Raw genomic sequence first — 21799 nt, forward strand, 5'->3', positions numbered from 1 at the left:
AACCTAGATTGAAAAGTGACACCTGAGACCAGTAGTTTTATACTCTGATTAATTATATAAATGGATGTGTGTGGCACCACCATTGGTACTAAAAGCAATAAGAAGGTTATGAGATGTTTAGGCCTGGTTAATTAGGTGTGCCTAGCTGGGCCAGTTGGAGGAACATAATGACTCACAGTCTTGGGGTGGTGAGGTGGGTGTAGACATTACTTAATAATACTTTAAAAAATGAACTTAGAATCAAAATCTGCTTTGGAAGCCAGGGCATTTTGTTAAAAGTGATGTTTTGGAGACATACTAGACTATAATTACTTCTTTTGCCGGTCCTAAGTTAAAAGTTTTTTCTGGGACATAGAATTGCTGTTAACATAAACATATTGTGAACTTTAAAAGCCCTTCAGAATTGTCACATGATTGTATTCTCTTAAAGGTGATTAATTAAAAAAATTTTTTTTAATGTTTTATTTATTTTTGATACAGAGAGAGACAGAGTATGAGAGGGGGAGGGGCAGAGAGAGAGGGAGACACAGAACCGGAAGCAGGCTCCAGGCTCTGAGCTAGCTGTTAATACAGAGCCTGACGCGGGGCTCGAACCCACGAACGTGAGATCTGACCTGAGCCGAAGCCGGAGGCTTAACCGTCTGAGCCACCCAGGTGCCCCTTAAAGGTGATTAATTTAAAAAAATATTTAAATGCTTACTCATTTTTGAGAGACCGAGCACCAGTGGGGGAGGGGCAGAGAGCAAGAAGGAGACAGAGAATCTGAAGCATTGAGCCTGCCTCAGACCCAAACTGTCAACACAGACCCCAACGCTGGGCTCGAACTCACACAGTGAGATCATGACCTGAGCCGTAAGTTGGACGCTTAACCGACTGAACCACCCAGGTGCCCCTTAAAGGTGATTTAGAAATGCACCGTTTTTAAAAAAGAGCTCTGGGCTGGGTATCAGATACAGGGGTTCTGTTCCAGTTTAGGTTCCAAACAGACTAGTGACCTAGGATTAAGTTTGTTTCCTGAGTCTCAGTTTTCTCACTTAAAATCAAGAAATACAAGTATGTGATTTAAAAAATCTGTTCTAGCTGTAACATTAACTTTTACATGGGCTCATCCAGTTTCATGGCTTCAAATACCACACTGTTAAATGCTTGTGACCTCTAGCTCTCAGATAATCTCTATTTCTCCCTTGAAGTCTAGACTCATGTATTCCCTTATGTGGCCTTCACCTCCTGGATGTCTAGTAGGCGTCTCCAACATCACATTACTGTAACAGATCCACTGATTCCCTCTCCTTCCCCTGCCAAATCTGCTTCCACGCTTTTCTTGCCTCCACAAGTTCACCACAACCTGCAGTAGTTCTGTGCAAAACATGAGTCCTCTTCTTTTTAAAATGTTTATCTATTTTGAGAGAAAGAGAGAGGGAGTGAGAGAATCCCAAGTGGGTTCCATCTCATGTAGAGCCCGACATGGACTTGATCCAAGTGTGAGATCATGGCCTGAGCCAATATATTTTTTTTTAACATTTATTTATTCTTTTTGAGAGACAGAGAGAGGCAGATCATGAGCAGGGGAGGGGCAGAGAGAGAAGGACACACAGAATCAGAAGCAGGCTCCCGGCTCTGAGCTGTCAGCACAGAGCGTGATGCGGGGCTCAATCCCATGAACTGCAAGATCATGACCTGAACCAACACCGGACGTTTAACTGACTGAGCCACCCAGGCACCTCCTGATAGCCCTCTTTATGCCTTCCTTTCCTTCACAGTTCACATCCAATTTATCAGTTAGTGGGGTTTATAAAATTTTTTTTAACATTTATTCATTTTTGAGACAGAGCATGTGTGGGGAAGGGGCAGGGAGAGACACACAGAATCTGAAGCAGGCTCAAGGCTCTGAGCTGACAGCACAGAGCCCGATGCGGGGCTCAAACTCACAGGCTGTGACATCATGACCTTAGCTGAAGTTGAACACTTAATCAGTTAGCGTTTGGAGAGCTGCCTGGAATACATCCAGACTCTGACCACTTCTCAGGGTCTCCATGTTTAAGTCACTAGTGGTTTCCTATTTTTCCTAGTCTGAAACCAACACTTGTTACCTTTTGCCAACATACAAGCAATGTAGAGTGGCTGGAATACCTTCTGAAACTGAGTCAGACACTTAATTGACTGAGCCACCCAGGATCCCCTAAAATATTAAAGTTTACAGTTTGGGGTGCTTGGGTGGCTCAGTTGGTTAAGGGTCTGCCTTCTGATCTCACAGTTTGTGAGTTGGAGCCCTGGAAAGAGCTCTCTGCTGTCAGTGCAGAGCCTGCTTTGGATCCTTTTGTCTCCTTCTCTCTGCCCCTTCATGTGCGCTCGCTCTCTCTCTCTCTCTCTCTCTCTCTCAAAAATAAATAAAACTAAAATAGGGTTGCCTGGGTGGCTCTGTTGGTTAAGTGTCCGACTCCTGGTTTTGGCTCAGGTCATCATCTTATGGTTGGTGGGACTGAACACCCCCCTGTTGGGGTCTGCACTGGCAGTGTGGAGCCTGCTTGGGATAGTCTGTCTCCCTCTTTCCTCCTCCCCCACTCACACTGTCTCTGTCTGTCTCAAAATAAATAAGCTATAAAATAAAAAATAAGGTTTACAGTTAAATGAATTTTGACAAATGTATATACATCCATGTGTCAACCACCATAGTCACTAGAATTTTTCTATCATCCTTAGATATAAGGAAGTAAAAAAAAATACAGAGGCATGTAAACTATGAGAGCCTTTCTCCAGCTGCATTACAGCTTTCTGCTAAAACAGTGCTGAACATTTCAGTGTGTGTTCTGCTAGGTGAGTCATTCTCAACCTTGAGTATGCTTCAGAATCACTAAAGCTCAAAAATGCACAGGAAGCACTCCAGACCAATTAAATCAGAATATAGGTATGGTATACATGCGTCCATGTATTTTTCTTTTAAGATTTTATTTTTAAGTAATCTCTAGCCCAATATGGGTTTCAACTCACAACCTGGAGATCAAGAGCCACATGCTCCACCAACTGAGACAGCAAGGTTCTCCATTCATAAAATTTTTTTTAAACTTCCAAGCTCAGCCGATATTGAGAACCACTATGATCTTACAAATACAGTTTAAGCTCTCATTTTCTTCTCTATCATCTCTACTCAGTCTTCACATCTCACCTCAAAGGTCACATCTTCAGGGATCTCTTTTTGAATCCCTCTCCTATGCTCTAATTTCTTCCTTAGATCTGCTTGTGGTTTTAGTTATGTCTGTATCTACTATATTGTAAGCTCCTCGGATCTAGGACTTGCACCGGGCATAACAATACATACAAATGAATGAATGTATAAATGAATGTGAATAGAGTTGTTTGTACCATCACTTAGCGCAGGTTAAGGGGGACGGCAGTACAAGTCCTGGGACGACTCGGGGATGCCTATGGCGCCTTGGTGGCCCTTGCAGGAAAGACCCTTACAGGGCCTGCAAAGCCAAGGCGCCTTCCTTCACCTCACGAACACAGACACAGACACTTCCGAGGGATGAAGGGAAAACCCGGCAAAGGACGCGTCTTTCGGAGCGGTCGGCGTTGTACGGCCTCCAGCCGAGAGGAGGCGCTGTGGAGAGATAGCAGTTTCCGGCCCGCTTTTCCCTTCACTCTTGCTACCGGCGCCAGCACATCCTGTTTTCGTTGGCTGCTCTCGGCTGGCTGCCACCGCTGTAGCAGCTGCTCCCTTAGTGCTGCTCCTCGCCCGGCTAGCTGAGTGCGGCGCGGCCTCTTCTATTGTCCGGTTACCCCGCGCGTTGTCCCGAAGGGCGTCGCTTTTCCCTCGGCGGGCAGCATGGGCCGGGAGTCACGGTGAGGCGGCTCGCGGAGCGGGCGAGCGGGCGGGCGGCTTCCTTGTAATGTGGGAAAGAGGCGGGAGTTGAGGTGGCCGCGGGGCCAGGCCTGACCTGGGTGGCCCCACGTGCGGCCAGCGCTGACCCCGGCCACTAGAGGGGCTGGGGGACGGTGGCCGAGGGAGTGGCTGTACTTGGGCTGGTGACGACCACAGGGTTCCCAGCTCTGCCATCGCGGGTTCCAGTCCCTGGAGCCGGACCACCCCTCCGGGGCGGCAGTGATTGGGCGCCACGTCCCGCCATTTCCACGATGCCCACCGAGATCGCTCAGGCGGTAGTGTACCCAGTTGAATTTCTTACAGTTTGCATTTGCCACGTTTCCTTGGCGCCTGTTGCTGCCTCTTTTAGTTCTTTATGTGATATTTTCCCAAGTCAGTTGAAAGGAACGTGGAGACAAAAATTTTTACATCACCTAAAACATTGTATATGACTAGGCTTTAATGGGCTACAATAATTGGTGCATGGGGATTTGTTTTGCAGATAGATTTTATATTTTTTTAATGTGTTTTCTGTCCTTTTAAAACTGTGGATTAGTAGGTCTTATTAAAATTCGATACTTTAGATTGTTACCTGGTTTGCCACCTTGAGGTTTTTATCTTACTGATAAGTATTTGCTTTGTAGTTAGCAGAAACTAAAAGATCCTTTTTATCTGGGATATAAATAATAAGTAAATTTATTTTTAATTAACTTTTTAATGTTTATTATTATTATTATTATTTTTTTTTGAGGAAAGGAGAGAGACAGCACAAGTGGGGAAGGGGCAGAGAGGAGGGAGACACAGAATCCAAAGCAGGCTCCAGGATGTGAGCTGTCAGCCCAGACTGACTGTGAGGCTCGACCTTACAAACTGAGATCATGACCTGAACTGAAATTGGAGGCTTAACTGACTGAGCCACCCAGGCGTCTCTAAATAAATAGTTTACTGACATATAATTCCCAATCAGGGAAATAGACAAAGCTTAAGGGGCTTAAGGGTAGAGCTTGATGAATTTTAGCAAATTCATAAACTGTGTAAACATCACATGGATAAAGATATTCCTTTATTTGTGGAGAATTCCTGGGAAGGTCTTTTAGATCTCCTTGAAGGCATTGGCTATTCATCTGGCCACCCAGACCAGAAACCTGAAATACTTACTTGATTCATTTTTCTCTCTTACTGTCTTAACCCAGTATAATTCTATTACCCTCTCCATTCCTGCTCTCTATGACTTAGTTCAGGCCCTAATTATTTAGTGCTCAGACTGCTACACTTGCCTCAAATTGATTATTTTCCTGTGATCTTTTCTCCTAATAGATTTCCTCACACTGCAGCCAGAGTGACACTTATTAAATAAAGATTACGTCATTCCTCTCTTTTTGTCGACATTGGTTCTTATCTTCCAAGATGAAGTCACACTCTTCAAGGCGCCTTCAGGGAGGAAGTCTCTAACAGACCTTTAGCCTTCTTCCCTATGTGGCTTGTTTTCTCGGTTAGTTTAGGGGCTGATGAAAGGTTCAAAGATGGGAAGGAGCCAGGTGTTAGAGAAATAAGTGAAGAACCTAGTTTGCAGTGGTAGGAGGGAGGTAGGTTCTGAAACTGAGGTGGGTCCAGAATATGGGTGGATTGTAGATTTTAGTTTCGAAGTTGAGATATTAATTGAGAGCCTTTGAAGATTTTGAGTAAGAAATGGGTGTGTGTGTTTATGTGATGTGGTCAGAACTGTGCTTTATGAAGATTGCCGTAGCAGCAATGAGTGAAACAGATTTAAGGGAAAAGGGAATAGAAGCAAGAAGACTTGAAAAGGTTTTATAAAATGCCCTAACTAGAAAAGCTCTGATACGGCGTAATGACAGAACTCTGAAGAGGTGATAAAATGTGAAAAGAATCACAGAGGTGAAATTGTTGATAATTTGGTGTTTTATTGGTTATGTAGAATGAGCAAGACATTGAAATTTTATATTTTGAGTCTCCTGACTGAAAGTTGGGATGATATATGGTTTGGGGAGGGAAAGGAAGTAAGTTTGGGTTTCTAGGGGCTCCTGGGTGTCTCAGTCACTTAAGCGTCCCACTTCAGCTCAGATCATGATCTTGTGGTTCATGAGTTCCAGCCCCATGTCCGGCTCTGTGCTGACAGCTCAGAGCCTGGAGCCTGCTTCAAATTCTGTGTCTCCTCCTCTCTCTCTGCCCCTCCCCCGCTCATGTTCAGTCTTCATCTCTCTTTCTCTCAAAAATAAATAAAGATAAGTTTGGGTTTCTGCACATTGAATTTCAGGTGCCTAAGGGACAATAAGGTACACTCATTCCCTAGCCATCTTATCCGTGTTCCTCACTTTAAGTAGCCTTTGTACCCTGATGATTCCCTTGGTGAATGAACCCTTGACTCCTATTTCAGCTGTACATCTCCGTGTGAATGCCAGATATCTGGATTTCCCACTCTCTCTCCACATCTGCTCCTCCTCAAGCTTCCTATCTTAGTATGGAGCAACTTAGTCTTTCTGCTGAGTCCAGCCAAGTATGTTAGCAACACTGATGACTTCTCCCTTGCTGTCACACTTGACATTGAATCAGTCCTTTAAATACAGTCAGCTTCACAGTATTCACAAGTGACACTTTTTTTTAAAGTATTTTTTTAAACATTTATTTTATTTTTGAGAGACAGAAAGACACAGAGCATGAGCAAGAGACGGTCAGAGAGAGAGGGAGACACAAAATGAGAAGCAGGATCCAGGCTCTGAGCTGGCAGCACAGAGCCTGATGTGGAGCTCAAACCCACAAACCGTGAGATCATGACCTGAGCCGAAGTCGGCCGCCCAATCGACTGAGCCACTCAGGCGCCCCACATGTGACACATCTTATAGGAACTCTGAACCTGACATTAAAAAAATTCTTTTGATGTATATTTATTATTATTTTTTATTTGTTTATGTTTTTTTTTTTTTTTAATTTATTTTTGAGAGACAGAGACAGTGCAAGCAGGGGAGGGTCAGAGAGAGACTGAGACACAGAACCGGAAGCAGGCTCCAGGCTCTGAGCTAGCTGTCAGCACAGAGCCTGATGTGGGGCTCGAACCCACGAACAGTGAGATCATGACCTGAGCCAAAGCCAGCCGTTTAACCGAGCCACCCAGGTGCCCCGATGTATATTTATTGAGACAGAGAGAAACAGCATGAATGGGAATGGGGCAGAGAGAGACACACACACAGAATCTGAAGCAGGCTCCAGGCTCTGAGCTGTCAGCACAGAGCCCAGTACTGGGCTCGAACCCACAAACCATGAGATCATGACCTGAGCCAAAGTCCAGACGCTTAACTGACTGAGCCACCCAGGTGCCCCCTGACATTCTGATCCAAGCCACTACTCTCTTACTTGGGTGATTGTTAGCATTCTACCTGTTTTCCTTGCCTCTGCACTTGCCTGCCTTCAGTTTGTTCTCCCCTCAGCGGGCAGAGTAATGCTTTCTTTCTTTCTTTTTTTTTTAAGTTTATTTATTTTGAGAGAGTGTGCACAGGTGCATTTGTTGGGGGAAAGCATTCTATTCAGGCTCCGTGCTCTCAGCTCCTAGGCTCGAACCTAGGAATTATGAGGTCATGACGTGTGTTGGACACTTAATCAACTGAGCCACTCAGGCACCCCAGACTAATGCTTTGAAAACATTAGGGAGGTAAAGTTATTCCTGTGCTTAGAATCTTCTAGTAACTTCTCAACTTACCCAGATCTATACGACTCTACAAATCTCTGCATGATTGGCTGCCCTATGGTATCTTTGAACTCGTTTCATGGTCCTCTTTCTTGGCCGTTCAGCTCTAGTCATATCTGCCTTCCTTGCTGTTCCTTGGACGTACCATTCAGGCTTCCTCCTTAGGGACTTTGCACTGTGGTCCCTTTTACCTGAAAAGTTTCTCCCCAATATAATCTACACGGTTTCTTTTACTTTTCTCAAACCTCTGAAATGTCTTTTAGCATGTTTTCCTACCTTCTACCTCCCATCCTCTCTCTTTCATCTCCTCTAGTCTGTTTTTCTCCATAGTACCATGTGATGTATTATGTATTTTTTTTCTTGTTGGTCTTCTCTTTCTTTACCAGACTGCAAGTTGCTAGGGGCCTAGAGGCAGGAGTTTGGTTGTTGTTTTTTTTTTTTTTTTTTTTAACTGTCCTTGCTTTCCTTTTAGGATAGTTTTTTCCCTCTTTACATGGACTGTAATTGAAGGGATTATTACTTCCCCCTGACTTTAAGAGTTGATATAGGGACACCTGCCTGGCTCAGTCAGAAGAGCATGTGACTCTTGATCTGGGGGTTGTGAGTTCGAGCCCCATGTTGGTGTAGTGATTACTTAATAAACTTAAAAAAAAAAGTTGATGTATAAAAAGTCCTTTCGCTGTTTAATTTGTGTGCTGAGATATTTTGGGAAAACGTGATTAAATAAAATATAATAGAAGCTAACAGTGTTTGCTAAACTTAATCTTGACTTTACCATTCTAGTCACTATCGGAAGCGGTCAGCATCAAGGGGGCGCTCTGGAAGTCGATCTAGAAGTCGCTCACCTGACAAAAGAAGTAAACGTGGAGATGATAGACGATCTAGAAGCAGAGATAGAGATAGAAGGAGAGAGAGGTCTCGTAGCAGGGATAAAAGAAGATCTCGGTCAAGAGACCGGAAGCGCCTGAGGTAAGACATTAATCTCCTAAAGATTCATGATAAATTGGGCCTTCTCAGCTAAATTTGGCTTCTTCAAAAGTGTGACTTGGACTGTACTGTAGTAGCTCCTTTATGGGTACTTTGTTTTAACCCCAGCTTGTTTGTTTAGGTCCAGAAGTGATTTGCCTGGAAGGACGGCTGTCAACAGTATTTTAAGTTTGGAAACTTTAGGCAGTATTTCTTATAATCAAAAGAGAACCTAGCAAATAAAAATTAAGAAAGGGTGGGCAGCGCCCAGCTGGCTTAGTGGGGAGAGCATGCATTCTTAATTGCGGGATTGTGACTTTTCAGCCCCATGTCAGGTGTGGGGGCCTACCTAAAAAAAACCCAAAAAGAGAGAGAGAATCTTCAGCGTCCCCTGAGGGAGGTTTTAAAAGCCAGTAAAAGGTAAGGTAATATGCCATCAAGGGGGTTTTGTTCTGTTCTCCCTTTTTTTCTTAAGGGGGTTCTGTTCTAATTCTGTCGCAAGTGGCTGACCACTGTGTTCAGAGCATCCACTAAAGATGATAGGGGAAGGAAAAAGGACAGAGCTACCCAAGCCCTGCTTGCTTTTTGACACTTTTTTCCCCCCACAAAAATTTTTTTTAACCTTATTTTAGCTTTATTACAGTATAACACATACAGAAAAGAGCACAAATCATGATTATACAGTTTAATGAACTATGAGAAAGTGAGCGCATCTGAGTTGCCAGCCCTTAGGCCAAGAAATGTAGAACATTACAAGCACACCTGAAATCCCCTCACCTGAAAAAACTTTTTTTAAAGATTTGTATCTATACCCAATGTGGGGTTCAGGCTCACTGAAGATCAAGAGTTGGTTATTGCTCTACCAGCTCAGCCGCCTGGCACCCCTGTTTGACACAATTAAAAAAAAAATGTTTAGATTTAAATGAAGAAAAAAAACACCCAATTTTTTTTTTACTTTTATTTGCGTACATATTCCTAGGCACCAGTCAAGCAGCTGTAACCTTTCTAGGGGTGAAAAACATGGTCTTTAAAGAAAAATCTTTCCCACACCAAAAAAATATTTCTTGTTGGAAGCCATCCTGAATTCACCGGTTGAGTGAAAATTCCTAGTGAGGGTACGACAAGTTTGCAAGGTCCCTTGCCTCCAGGCAGTGACCAATATCTACCCTCTTGTAACTATCATTTCTGCTTGAGCACCAGACCTCGAAGTGCCTTGCCGATGAAAATCAAGAGCAAGCTGCGGCGCCTGGGTGGCTCAGTCGGTTAAGCCTCCGGCTTCGGCTCAGGTCAGATCTCACGTTCGTGGGTTCAAGCCCCGCGTCAGGATCTGTGCTGACGGCTAGCTCAGAGCCTGGAGCCTGCTTCCCGTTCTGTGTCTCCTTCTCTCTCTGCCCCTCCCCCTCTCATGCTCTGTCTCTCTTTGTATCAAAAATAAATAAAAATTTAAAAAGTAATAAAATCAAGAGCAAGCTGTCCTCTTGTTCTGGCCTTGGGGCGGTGATTGCACCTGGTCAGGGACAAACCAGTAATTCTAGAAGACTAGTGTATATAAAGTTATCGCTAGGTCTATCACTAGAGTCCATTCTACCCTGAAAAACCTTATAATTAACTAGTAAACTTAATACCTCCTGGGCTAGGATAAATGTTGCAAAAGTCAGCCCTGCAACTTACGCAAAGTATATGTCATCTGTCCTTATGGCCACGAGGGTAGACATTGTGTCTCCTGGGGATCCTGTTTTCCTGGGAACTTTCTCTTGGAGCTATAAATAGCTTAATGACCCTTACTCATAAAAAAATGACCTTTACTAAACATTGCTGTTTGCGTCATGGTTAAAGGTTGCTTTCTTAGAGCTATACCAGAGGTTTTGTATATCTTGGTCTTATGCATCCCATGGAAAAAATGTATGCTTAAAAAATACCTGCCCTTCCCATATAATAGCATGAGTGTCTGTAGCTAAGATTTTTACGACAGTCATTACTACTAGGATTAGAATTGTAACTTCTGCAGAATCCATGTTCTAGAAAATTGTGCTGAAAAAATTATCTGTGAGAAATCCTTTACTAAACACACACTGCTCTTCTCCTTGTACCTTTCACTATAAATAAAGCTAGAGAATCAGAGCAGAGATGCCTGCCTGTTTGATCAAAAAAAACTTGAGGCTCTCTTACTCTCTCTCGCCGACGTTGTCCATCCTTCAGGGAACCCTGGACCTGCGGGAGCTGGACTCTGGCAATTTCTGATAAGTTTTTTATTAATAGGAAAGAAGACAACGGTGCTATGAACTAATCACAGAAAAAAGACTATCTTTTTCAAACATTAGAAGGATAACTAGCAAAGGTATTGCATGATACTCAGAATATTCGTGTAGGGGAATGTTTATAGTGCCACTTCTTCAGTTTCTTATTAGGTGGTCCCAGGAATAGTTTCGTATGATTCAGTCAAGTATGTGTTAATTGAAATTGATTATTTAAGATTTGGTCTTTGACTTTTGAGAGTGAAAGTAGGATCACTAGGTTTTAGGTACACCTGGGTGACTCAGTCAGTTAAGTGTCCAACTTTGGCTCAGGTCATGATCTCACAGTTCATGAGTTTGAGCCCTGCATCAGGGTCTCTGCTGTCAGCGCAGAGCCGTCTTCAGGTCCTCTGTCTCGGTCTCTCTGCCTCTCTCCTACTCATGCTTTTTTCCCCTCTTTCTGTCAAAAATAAATAAACTTAAATAAAAACAACAAAAGAATCATGAGCTTTTAGAGCAAGAAGGATTTTGAGATTATCTAAGTGAAGTCTCCATATTATATAGGTGAGGAAACTGAGTCACAGAGTTGATCTGCCATATGTCATGTGACTGCCAGCTCTAGAATAGACATTTTTGTTTCCTACTCTTCATATCTGTGATTTTCCCAAAGCCCCAGTCTGCCTATCCTTATACTTAGGTTTTGGCTGATTTTGAGTTTTAGATTTTCTACTATAGGTCATAGATTTCAAAAAGCTTTTACTACAGATTTGCTATGTTTTTCAACAAATACCATTTTGGAATTAACATCCTCAGTTTTTTGTTGACCACTTGTAAGAATTGGCTTTACTTGTTCCTTATTTATTTATTAAAGATTATTTATTTATTTTGAGAGAGATAGGGACAGAGCAAGGGAGGGGAAGGGAGAGAGAGAATTGAAAGCAGGCCCTGTGCTTTCATGCTGTCAGTACAGAGCCCAGTGAGGGACTTGAACTCACTAACTTTGGGATTATGACCTGAGCCAAATCAAGAATTGGATACTTAACAGAGTGAGCTACCCAGGCCCCCTACTTGTTCCCTGTCTATCTTTTATCTATTTATTTATTCTTAAAGTTTATTTATTTTGAGAGAGAGAAAGAGACAGCTGGGGAGGGGCAGAGAGAGAGGGAGAGTGAGTCCCAAGCAGGCTCCACACTGTCAGTGCAGAGCCTGATGCGGGGCTCGAACTCACCAACCATGAGATCATGACCTGAGTGGAAACCAAGACGTGGACGCATAACCAACTGAACCATCCAAGTACACCAATTGTACACCAAGTACAAGTACACTATTTATATCTGATTTGATGGTTAATTGAAATCTCAGTCTTTAATAATGGTAATAATTAAGAAGCTTCTTTCAACATGGCACAGAAACATTATCTGAAAGAAGCTCTAATTGTTCATAGATGAATGAAAAGTGTTCTCCTTTCAGGCGTTCCAGAAGTAGAGAGAGAGATAGAAGTCGAGAGCGAAGAAGATCTCGAAGTCGAGACAGGAGACGCTCAAGGAGTAGAAGCCGAGGCCGACGATCCAGATCCTCCAGTCCTGGCAATAAAAGCAAGAAAGCTGAGAATAGGTAATGTTACCATTGGGAACTGACTCTTCACTCTTCCTCCTCCTCCTCCTGCTGCTGCTGCTGCTACTGCTTTTTTTTTTTTTTATACTGATTTTGGGTTCTATGATATACTGTTGGTTGAATTTTAATAGGTTATAAAGCTTGTAACTTAGTTGGAAAATACTAGGTTTTATTAGTTTCAGCACTCATAATACATTGTCCTCTTCTCTAATATCTACTTTTAATGGTCACAAATATATTGTATAAACATCTTCTTAGGAACTCTTTTTTCTTTTAAGGTTATGTTTTTAGCATGTCTGACATTAACAGAACTTTTTTTAATGTTTATTTATTTATTTATAATCTTTTAAGAAATGTTTATTTATTTATTTTTGAGAGACAGGGAGACAGAGTGTGATCAGGGGACGGGTAGAGAGAGAGGGAGACCCAGAATCTGAAGCAGGCTCCAGGCTCAGAACTGTCCTCACAATTCCACGCGAAGGACTTGAACTCAACTAACTGCAATGTGAAATCATGACCTGAGCCAAAGTCTTCTGCTTAACCGACTGAGCCACCCAGGTGCCCCTAATGTTTATTTTTGAGAGAGAGGAAGGGAGAGAGGGAAAGAGAAAACTAATAGTTCAGGGGCTGACACGGGTCTCAAATGTGAGATTGTGACCTGAGCCGAAATCAAGAGTCGAACGGTTAACTGACTGAGCCACCCAAGCATCCCATTTGACAATTTTTAAATCATGACATGTATTGCTGAATTGCTGTTCAAGATGGGTATGAACTTTGCTTGTGTTAAATTAAATATACATGTTTCCTTAAGATGCCAGTACCATTCAATTCTGAGTTATTGTTTTACATCTTTTAGACATAATATGTTTACTCTTTTGTGTGTGTGGGGGTTATGTTTATTCTTTTTGTTTCTCTTGTCAATGGTTGGTTCTTTGCCTATTTGTAAAGTGGTGTGAAAGGATGGTCAATACATGAATTTGTGTCTGTTTCTGTATGTTCTTCATATTAGTCATGGGTGTTTTTCTTCTGTCATTAATTTTGTTAGTTTTACTTTTATTTTACCAAGGTCCGTTTCATAGTACCCATTGGGACTATTTTAAGTTAAAAATAAAATACAAATCCAGAGAAGTAAATGAAGTATGAATATGCAGTTTATTAAATAATTATAGGGGCGCCTGGGTGGCTCAGTCGGTTAAACATCTGGCTTCGGCTCAGGTCATGATCTCATGGTTCGTGGGTTTGAGCCCCGCATCAGGCTCTGTGCTGACAGCTCAGAGCCTGGAGCCTGCTTCAGATTCTGTATCTCCCTCTTCCCCTGACCCTCCCCTGCTTGACTGTCTCTTTCTGTCTCTCAAAAATAAATAAAAATTAAAAAAATTTATTTATAAGCCAATACCTATGTAAACACCACTAATGTTAAGAAATTCAGCGTTGTCAGTGTCTCCAAGAAGCCCTCCATGTTCCTTCTCTAACCTAGCTCTCTACTACCTGGGATAAAACCTTTTCTGACTTTTGTACTAGTAATTTCTTTCCATTTATAGTTTTACCACCTGTGTTCATATCTGGAAAAAGAATAGCTTAGATTTATATGTTTTTTTTTAACTTTATTGAATGAATCACATTCTTTTGTATATATGTTGACGATTGAGGCTTCTCTGTGTTGCAAGTAACAGTAGTTCGTTTTCATTGCTGAATATTATTCTGTGGCATAAATATACTACTATTTATCCATTCTACTGAGGTAGGTATTTGGATTGTTTTAACTTTTAGTGTTTTGTGAACAGTTTTATATGTGTCCTAATATATATGTGCATGAGTTTCCCTAGGGTGTATGTATGAGTGAAATTATGTGCCATAGAATTAACATAGATTCATTGGATTTTTTTTAGATAATTTTTAAATTTTATTTTTGAGAGAGAGAGAGACAGAACATCAGCAGAAGGGCAGAGAGAGAAGGAGACACCGAATCTGAAGCAGGCTCCAGGCTCTGAGCTGTCAGCACAGCTGACATGATCACGAGATCATGACCTGAGCTGAAGTCAGATGCTTAACGGACTGAGCCACTCAGGCACCCCAACATAGCTTCGTTTTTACTAGGTGATCCCAAATGCTTTCCAAAGGGGTTATATTAATTATACTCCCACAAACAGTATGAGAATTGTGTTGTCCGATACCTTTCCTACTATTTGGTATTGTCAGTCCTTTTAATTTTTTTAACTGGTTAGATAGGTTATTATAATATCATTGTGGTTTTAATTTCTATTTCTCTGACTACTAGTGACATTGAACATCTTTTCATATGTTTGTCCTTTGGATTTCTTCTTTTCTGAAGTATGTTAAAACCTTTTGCTTATTTTCCTATTGGGTTGTTTCTTTAAACATTGATTTATGGGACGTTTTTGTTGTTATTTCTAAATATCCTGGATAGTTGTTTATTGTGATTTTTTATGAGTGGCAAATGTATTCTCTTACTCTTTGGTTTGTGTTTTCTTAAAAAAATTTTTTTTATGTTTATTTTTGAGAGATAGAACTTGCACATACAGCAGGGGAGGGACGGAGAGAGAGAGAGAGAGAGAGGGAAGAATCTGAGGCAGGCCCTAGGCTCCGAGTTGTAGTGCAGAACCCGATTTGGGGCTTGAATCCATGAACCACGAGATCATGACCTGAGCCAAATTCGGACTTGGATGCTCAACTGATTGTGCCACCCAGGCACCTTTAAATGTTTATTTATTTTGAGAGAGAGAGAGAGAGAGAAAATATGCATGTGTGGGGGGAAGTGGCAGAAAGAGAGAGAGAATCCCAAGCAGGCTCTGCACTGTCTGTGCAGAGACCAGTTTGGGACTTGATCTCATGAACCGTGAGATTATGGCATGAATCCAAATCAAGAGAAGGAGGTTTAACCACCTGAGCCACCCATGCATCCCAGAAAAAGTGTTTTATTCATTTCAACATACATTCATGTTTAAAAGTTCTTAGCATACAGGGAAGCGTGGGTGGCTTATGCTGTTAAGTGTCTGGCTCTGGGTTTCGGTCAGGTCATGATCTCACGGTTTGTGGAATCGTGCCCTGCTTTGGGTTCTGTGCTGACCGCATGGATCCAGCCTCCTGCTTGGGATTCTCTCTCTGCCACTTCCCTGCTTGTGCTTTCTCTCTTAATAATAAATAAATAAACATTTTAAAAAGTTCTTAGCATACATAAATAGGAAAGTATTTGGCAAACTGATAAAAATTAGAAATACAACTGCATAAACAATCTTGAAGAAAAAGATAGAAGGGCTTGGTCTACTAGCTGTTAACACTTGTTGTAAATTTATAGAAATTAAAAGTGGTTTTAGTGTAGGGATAGATAAATAGGTCAGTGGAACCATATAAAGAGCCCAGGAACAGATCCCCACATATATAGTAATTTAATAAATGATAGCAGTTACAATGCAGTTAGTGAGAAAAAGTTTTTTCAATAAGTGGACTAAAGACATTTGCTATAATACAGTGAAATAGGACCACCTACCTCATTCTGTACACAAAGGCAGATTAAAGACCTAACTCAATGGCAAAATTTTAAACATTTTAGAAGTTTATATCAGAATATCTTTTTTACCTCCGGATATCATCATCAAATCTAGAGGGATGTCTAATGTAATTTTTAAAGCACCAATTATAAAGAGGGTACAAATAGACTGAATTGATTGCATTAAAATTAAGAAATTTTAGGGGCGCCTGGGTGGCTCAGTCGGTTAAGCCTCCGGCTTCGGCTCAGGTCAGATCTCACGTTCGTGGGTTCGAGCCCCGCGTCAGGCTCTGTGCTGACAGCTAGCTCAGAGCCTGGAGCCTGCTTCCGGTTCTGTGTCTCCCTCTCTCTCTGCCCCTCCCCCCTCATGCTCTGTCTCTCTCTCTCTCTCTCTATCAAAAATAAATAAAACATTAAAAAAAAAGTTTTTAAAAAAGAAATTTTATTCATTATGAGATACCATACGTAGGGGAAAATGCAAGCTTATTGGGGTTTTATTTTATTTTATTTTTTTTTAATGTTTTATTTATTTTTGATACAGAGAGAGACAGAGCATGAGAGGGGGAGGGGCAGAGAGAGAAGGAGACACAGAACTGGAAGCAGGCTCCAGGCTCTGAGCTGTCAGCACAGAGCCTGACGCGGGGCTCAAACCCACCAACATGAGATCTGACCTGAGCCGAAGTCGGAGGCTTAACCGACTGAGCCACCCAGGCGCCCCTTATTGGGGTTTTAAACATTATTACATATTTAGTTATCTTTGAATATTAGTTTTTTAGTATTTTCTCTATGTGTTAAATTTTATCTTCTATTTAAATTTTTTAATTATTTTTATATGATATATCCACTTTTTCTTGGGCAAATTGCTATATATTTAATATTTAATAATATTTGTTATTAGTTATAGGATTAAGTTTTCATTATATTTCCAGGGTGTGTGTTAATGTGATATAAAAGTGAAGTTGACTCTCAGAAGTTTCTTGCTTCAAAAGTAAAATACAGGTTTTTAAAAATATTTTTTTTTAACTTTTTTTTAATGTTTTATTTATTTTGATACAAAGAGTGACAGAGCATGAGAGGGGGAGGGGCAGAGAGAGAAGGAGACACAGAACCGGAAGCAGACTCCAGGCTCTGAGCTAGCTGTCAGCACAGAGTCTGATGCGGGACTAGAACCCACAAATGTGAGATCTGACCTGAGCCGAAGTTGGAGGCTTAACCGACAGCCACCCAGGCGCCCCTAAAAATATTTTAAGGGGTGTTTCTGTGGCTCAGTCATTTGAGCATCTGACTTCAGCTCAGGTCATGGTCTTCTAGTTTGTGAGTTCAAGCCTTGCATCAGGCTGTATGCTGACAGCTCAGAGCCTGGAGCCTGCTTTGGATTTTGTCTCCCTCTCTGTCTGCCCCTCTGTCTCTCTCTCTCAAAAATAAAAATTAAAAACAAAAATTAAAAAAATTTGGGGATCTCACGGTTCATGGGTTCAGGCCCCGCGTCGGTCTCTGTGCTGACAGCTAGCTCAGAGCCTGGAGCCTGCTTCAAATTCTGTCTCCCTCTCTCTCTGAACCTCCCTTGCTCGTGCTGTCTCCCTCTGTCTCTCAAAAATAAATAAAAGACATAAAAAAATAAAAAAAAATTTTTTAAATGTGAATGTTTCTGAACACAAGTAGATGATGTATGTTTCTTTCTTTCTTTTTTTTTTTTTTTATAGGTCTAGGTCCAAAGAGAAAACAGATAGTGGGGAAAGTTCTAAAGAGAAGAAAAAAGACAAAGATGACAAGGAGGATGAAAAAGAAAAAGATGCTGGTGTATGTCTACTAACATAAATAATTGTATAATATCAAACTTGCTTCTATCACAAATTGTTGGGGTTTTTTATTGCTAACTTTATAGTCTTTTTTAACTTTCAAAAAATTATTTATTTGTTTATTTATTTATTTATTTAAAGACGTTTGTTTTTGAGAGAAAGACAGAGCATGAGCAAGGGAGGGGCATAGAGAAAGGGAGGCACAGAATCCAGTTTTTTTATTGCTACTTTATGGTCTTTTTTAATATTCAAAAAATTGTTTATTTATTTAAAAAATTTTTTTAATGTTCTTTATTTATTTTTGAGAGACAGAGATAGTGCGAGCAGGGGAGGGTCAGAGAGAGAGGGAGACACGGAATCCAAAGCAGCCTCCAGGCTCTGAGCTATCAGCACAGAATCTGATGCAGGGCTTGAACCCATGAACTGTTAGATCATGACCTGAGCCGAAGCCAGACGCTTAACTGTCTGAGCCACCCAGGCGCCCCTGTTTATTTATTTAAAAATGTTTGTTTTTGAGAGCAAGAGAGGCAGAGCAGAAACAAGGGAGGGGCATAGAGAAAAGGAGACACAGAATCCGAAGCAGGCTCCAGAGCTGTGAGCACTGTCCAGTGTGGGGCTCAAGCCCATGAACCGTGAGATCATGAACTCAACCAAAGTTGTATACTCAACTGATTGAGCCGTCCAGACACCCTGTTAAATGCTTGTCTATTTTTGAGAGACAGAAAGACAGAGCCCTAGTGGGGAAGGACAGAGAGAGAGAGAGAGGAAGACACAAAATTGGAAATAGGCTCCAGGCTCTGAGCTGTCAGCTTAGAGCCTGATGTGGGACTTGAACCCACAACTGCCATACCACGACCCGAGGCAAAAACAAGAGTTGGACGTTTTTTTGTTTTTGATTTTTTTTAATTATTTTTTTTTATAATGTTTTTTATTTATTTTTGAGAGACAGAAACAGTATGAGCAGGGGAGGGTCAGAGAGAGAGACACACACACACAATCTGAAGCAGGCTCCAGGTTGTGTGCTAGCTGTCAGCACAGAGCCCGACGCGGGGCCTGAACCCATGAACCGTGAGATCATGACCTGAGCCAAAGCCGGACGCTCAACCAACTGAGCCACCCAGGTGTCCCTGGATAAAGCCTTTAGAAAAGCCGTTTCTCAGAAACTTAGGCATAAAGGCTAAAAGACCAGAGCTGTTTCTTCTTTAATAAAGATTTCTTAAAATTTTTTTGTTTATTTTGGGATGTGGGCAGAGGGGCATAGAGAGAGGAAGAGAGAGAGAATCCCAAACAAGCTCTGCACTGTCAGCATGGAGCTTGATGCAAGGCTGAATTTCTCGAACCTGTGAAATCATGACCTGAGCCAAAATCAAGAGTCGGACACTTAACTGACTGAGGCACTCCCTAAGACCAAAGCTTTTTAATCATGTTGATACATAGCTTTCACTTATTCATTAATTTGCGATAGAAAATTTCTTTGTGGCAGTAATTTTGGAGGAGCTTAGAGGATTTGAACTTGAGAAATAACTAGTGCAGTCTGCATGCTTATTCATCTAGTTTCTAGTTTGAGGAAGAAAATGGGTTCATTTGTGTATCTTGCTTGTAATTAAAATGAAATTAGTTTATGTTCTTTGAAGTCTGTCTGCATTCATAGATGAAGATGCTTTTTATTATTCATTTTAGAGGTATATTTATGGATGTATTCAAAAGACGTATGATCTAAATCTTTAATTAAACTAAGGAGTTTGTAAATACATGTTTTTCCTTTTCCTTTTTTATGCTTGTTAGAAGTTAATTGGAATATTGTTGAAATAAAGTTGTTAATATTTTTTCTGTTCTCTTACTGTCTCTCTTGTTCCCCCACCCCCACCCCAAGAACTTTGATCAGAATAAGCTGGAAGAAGAAATGAGGAAGCGAAAAGAAAGAGTAGAAAAATGGCGAGAGGAGCAACGTAAAAAGGCCATGGAAAACATAGGGGAACTGAAAAAGGAAATTGAAGAGATGAAACAAGGGAAAAAATGGAGTTTAGAAGATGATGATGGTATATTCGTTTGGTACACTAATAGCCTCTATAACAATTCATGTAGAATATTCTAGAAATATGAATAATAGTTCATCCTAGAAAATTTTAGGCCATTTTTGTTGTGGAAAAACAATAACATTTTAGCCTTTTTTAAAATGTACAATTTGATGGCATTAAGTACATTCATAGTGTTGTGTATCATCTATCATCACTATCCGTATCCAAGACTTTTTCATCATGCCAAACAGAAACTCTGTGCTCAAAAAGATTAATTCTCTATTCTGCCCTACACTCCACCCACTGACTCCTGGTAATATCTATTCTGTTATGAATTTGCCTTTTGTAAGTACCTCACATAAGTGCGGTCATACAGTCTTTGCCCTTTTGCATCTGGCTTATTTGACTCAGCAGGATGTCCTCGAAGTTCTTCCACGTTGTAGCATGTGTTACAAGTTCATTCCTTTTTTAGGGCTGAATAATATTCCACTGCGTGTATTTATTAAACTGATAAGAGCAAATACTACACTTGATCTTAGCCAAAAGGCCAAGAAGCGATGTTTTATTACATTTTGTTAACTTATTGGTCTATTGGATAGGTAAGTTGCTTATACCTTTTGGCAGTAATGCTGCTGTGAATATAGGTGTGCAAATATCCATATAAATCTCTGCTTTTAGTTTTTTTTAGATAGATACCTAAGAGTGGAATTGCTGGGTTCATATTGAGATATTAAATCTCATAATATTTATGTTAAAATGTAAATTGTAGGGTAGTGTTCAGTAAGGCTTACTGATTTTACTTCATTTTCATTTTATTTTTTTATTAAAAAATATTGTTTTTTAACTTTGTTCAGTTTTGAGAGAGCGAGCGCCTGAGCGTGAGTGGGGGACGGTCAGAGAGACGGAGACACAGAATTTGAGGCAGGCTCCAGGCTTTGAGCTGTCAGCACAGAGCCCGATGTGGGGCTCAACGTCACAAACTGTGAGCCGAAGTCAGATGCTTAACTTCTTGAACCAGGTGCCCCTCACTGGTTTTACTTGAGAGTGGAGAGTTGAGTTCTTATGGGCACAGTCAGTAAATACCTCTTTAATTTTTTTTTTTTAACTTCAAATAAGAATATTAGTAATGAAGGTAAGTTAAAGGCTTGTTTTCAGGTCCCTCCTGGTTTTTCAAAACTTAAAAAAGAAAGCATCTGCCGCATCTGATTTTTACTATTGAGATTTTAGTGAAGTAGAAGGGTGTGAAATATTATAGGAAAATTGAGTTTTGTTCTGATTTTCTGTGAAAATTCTGGCCAACTTTTCATTTTCTATCAAAGTTTCATGGTGTAAATAAATGAAAATGTATTTTCAAGGAGTGATGATATCTTAGACATGAAAAAAGTTAGGTTATCATAAATTGAAAATGTGCAATTTTTTTTATGTGATTTAAAAAATGGTAATAGAAATGTAGCATTTAATAGACAGGTTTTAGTCCTACCTCTTTTCAGTGTATCTTCTAATTTATATCATTACTTAAAATTGATACATTGTTAAGTGTAAAAACTTGTTACATTTGAGTATTGACTTGCCTGGGTTGGTTGGAAAGGAGGGTGTGAGGGAAAAGGTAATGGTGGGAGGCAGTCTGATTATAAAGTATTTCCTTTTGAAACATATGCACAAAAGCGTGATTCTGCTATTTTAGATGATGAAGATGATCCTGCAGAAGCTGAAAAGGAAGGAAATGAAATGGAGGGTGAGGAATTAGATCCGTTAGATGCTTACATGGAAGAAGTGAAAGAGGAAGTAAAAAAGTTTAATATGCGGAGTGTGAAAGGTGGTGGAGGAAATGAAAAGGTATGCCATTTTCTCTTGTTTTTTTAAAAGATTTTTTTCACAAAAATCTTTTAACTTGAATAACTTGAATTCTTGTCGCATTGACCTACAACTGGCTTGCCTGACTTTATTAAGCTGACGAGAACAAATACTACATTCGATCTTAGCCAAAAGGCTGAGAAGCGATGTTGCCTGACTTTATGAAGTTGATTTCTCCCCTCTCTCAGAAATGCCAGTACTTTTTCTCAGTCCCACAGATACTAGGGAATTTTAGATTTAAGTGTCC

At 40.8% G+C, this 21799-nt stretch overlaps 1 protein-coding gene, 1 non-coding gene and 1 pseudogene across 2 annotated transcripts in view; 1 reads left to right on the top strand and 2 right to left on the bottom strand.

The window, feature by feature from the left end:
• Positions 1-3668: 3668 nt before the first annotated feature.
• Positions 3669-21799, top strand: part of DDX46 (DEAD-box helicase 46) — a 69340-nt gene continuing 51209 nt past the window's right edge. Inside the window, exons 1-6 of the mRNA XM_029941936.1 lie at positions 3669-3840; positions 8343-8528; positions 12230-12373; positions 17585-17681; positions 19554-19719; positions 21383-21534. Coding sequence (XP_029797796.1) covers positions 3824-3840; positions 8343-8528; positions 12230-12373; positions 17585-17681; positions 19554-19719; positions 21383-21534 — 762 coding nt within the window. The 5' untranslated portion in view covers positions 3669-3823. The remainder of the gene's footprint in view (positions 3841-8342; positions 8529-12229; positions 12374-17584; positions 17682-19553; positions 19720-21382; positions 21535-21799) is intronic.
• On the bottom strand, positions 20168-20257 carry LOC115294994 (annotated as a pseudogene).
• On the bottom strand, positions 21518-21700 carry LOC115294997. Its single transcript, XR_003910252.1, has one exon. It is a non-coding gene; the product is annotated as a U2 spliceosomal RNA (small nuclear RNA).

This window comes from Suricata suricatta, chromosome 6 (assembly GCF_006229205.1).
Source record: "Suricata suricatta isolate VVHF042 chromosome 6, meerkat_22Aug2017_6uvM2_HiC, whole genome shotgun sequence".
NCBI lineage: Eukaryota > Metazoa > Chordata > Mammalia > Carnivora > Herpestidae > Suricata > Suricata suricatta.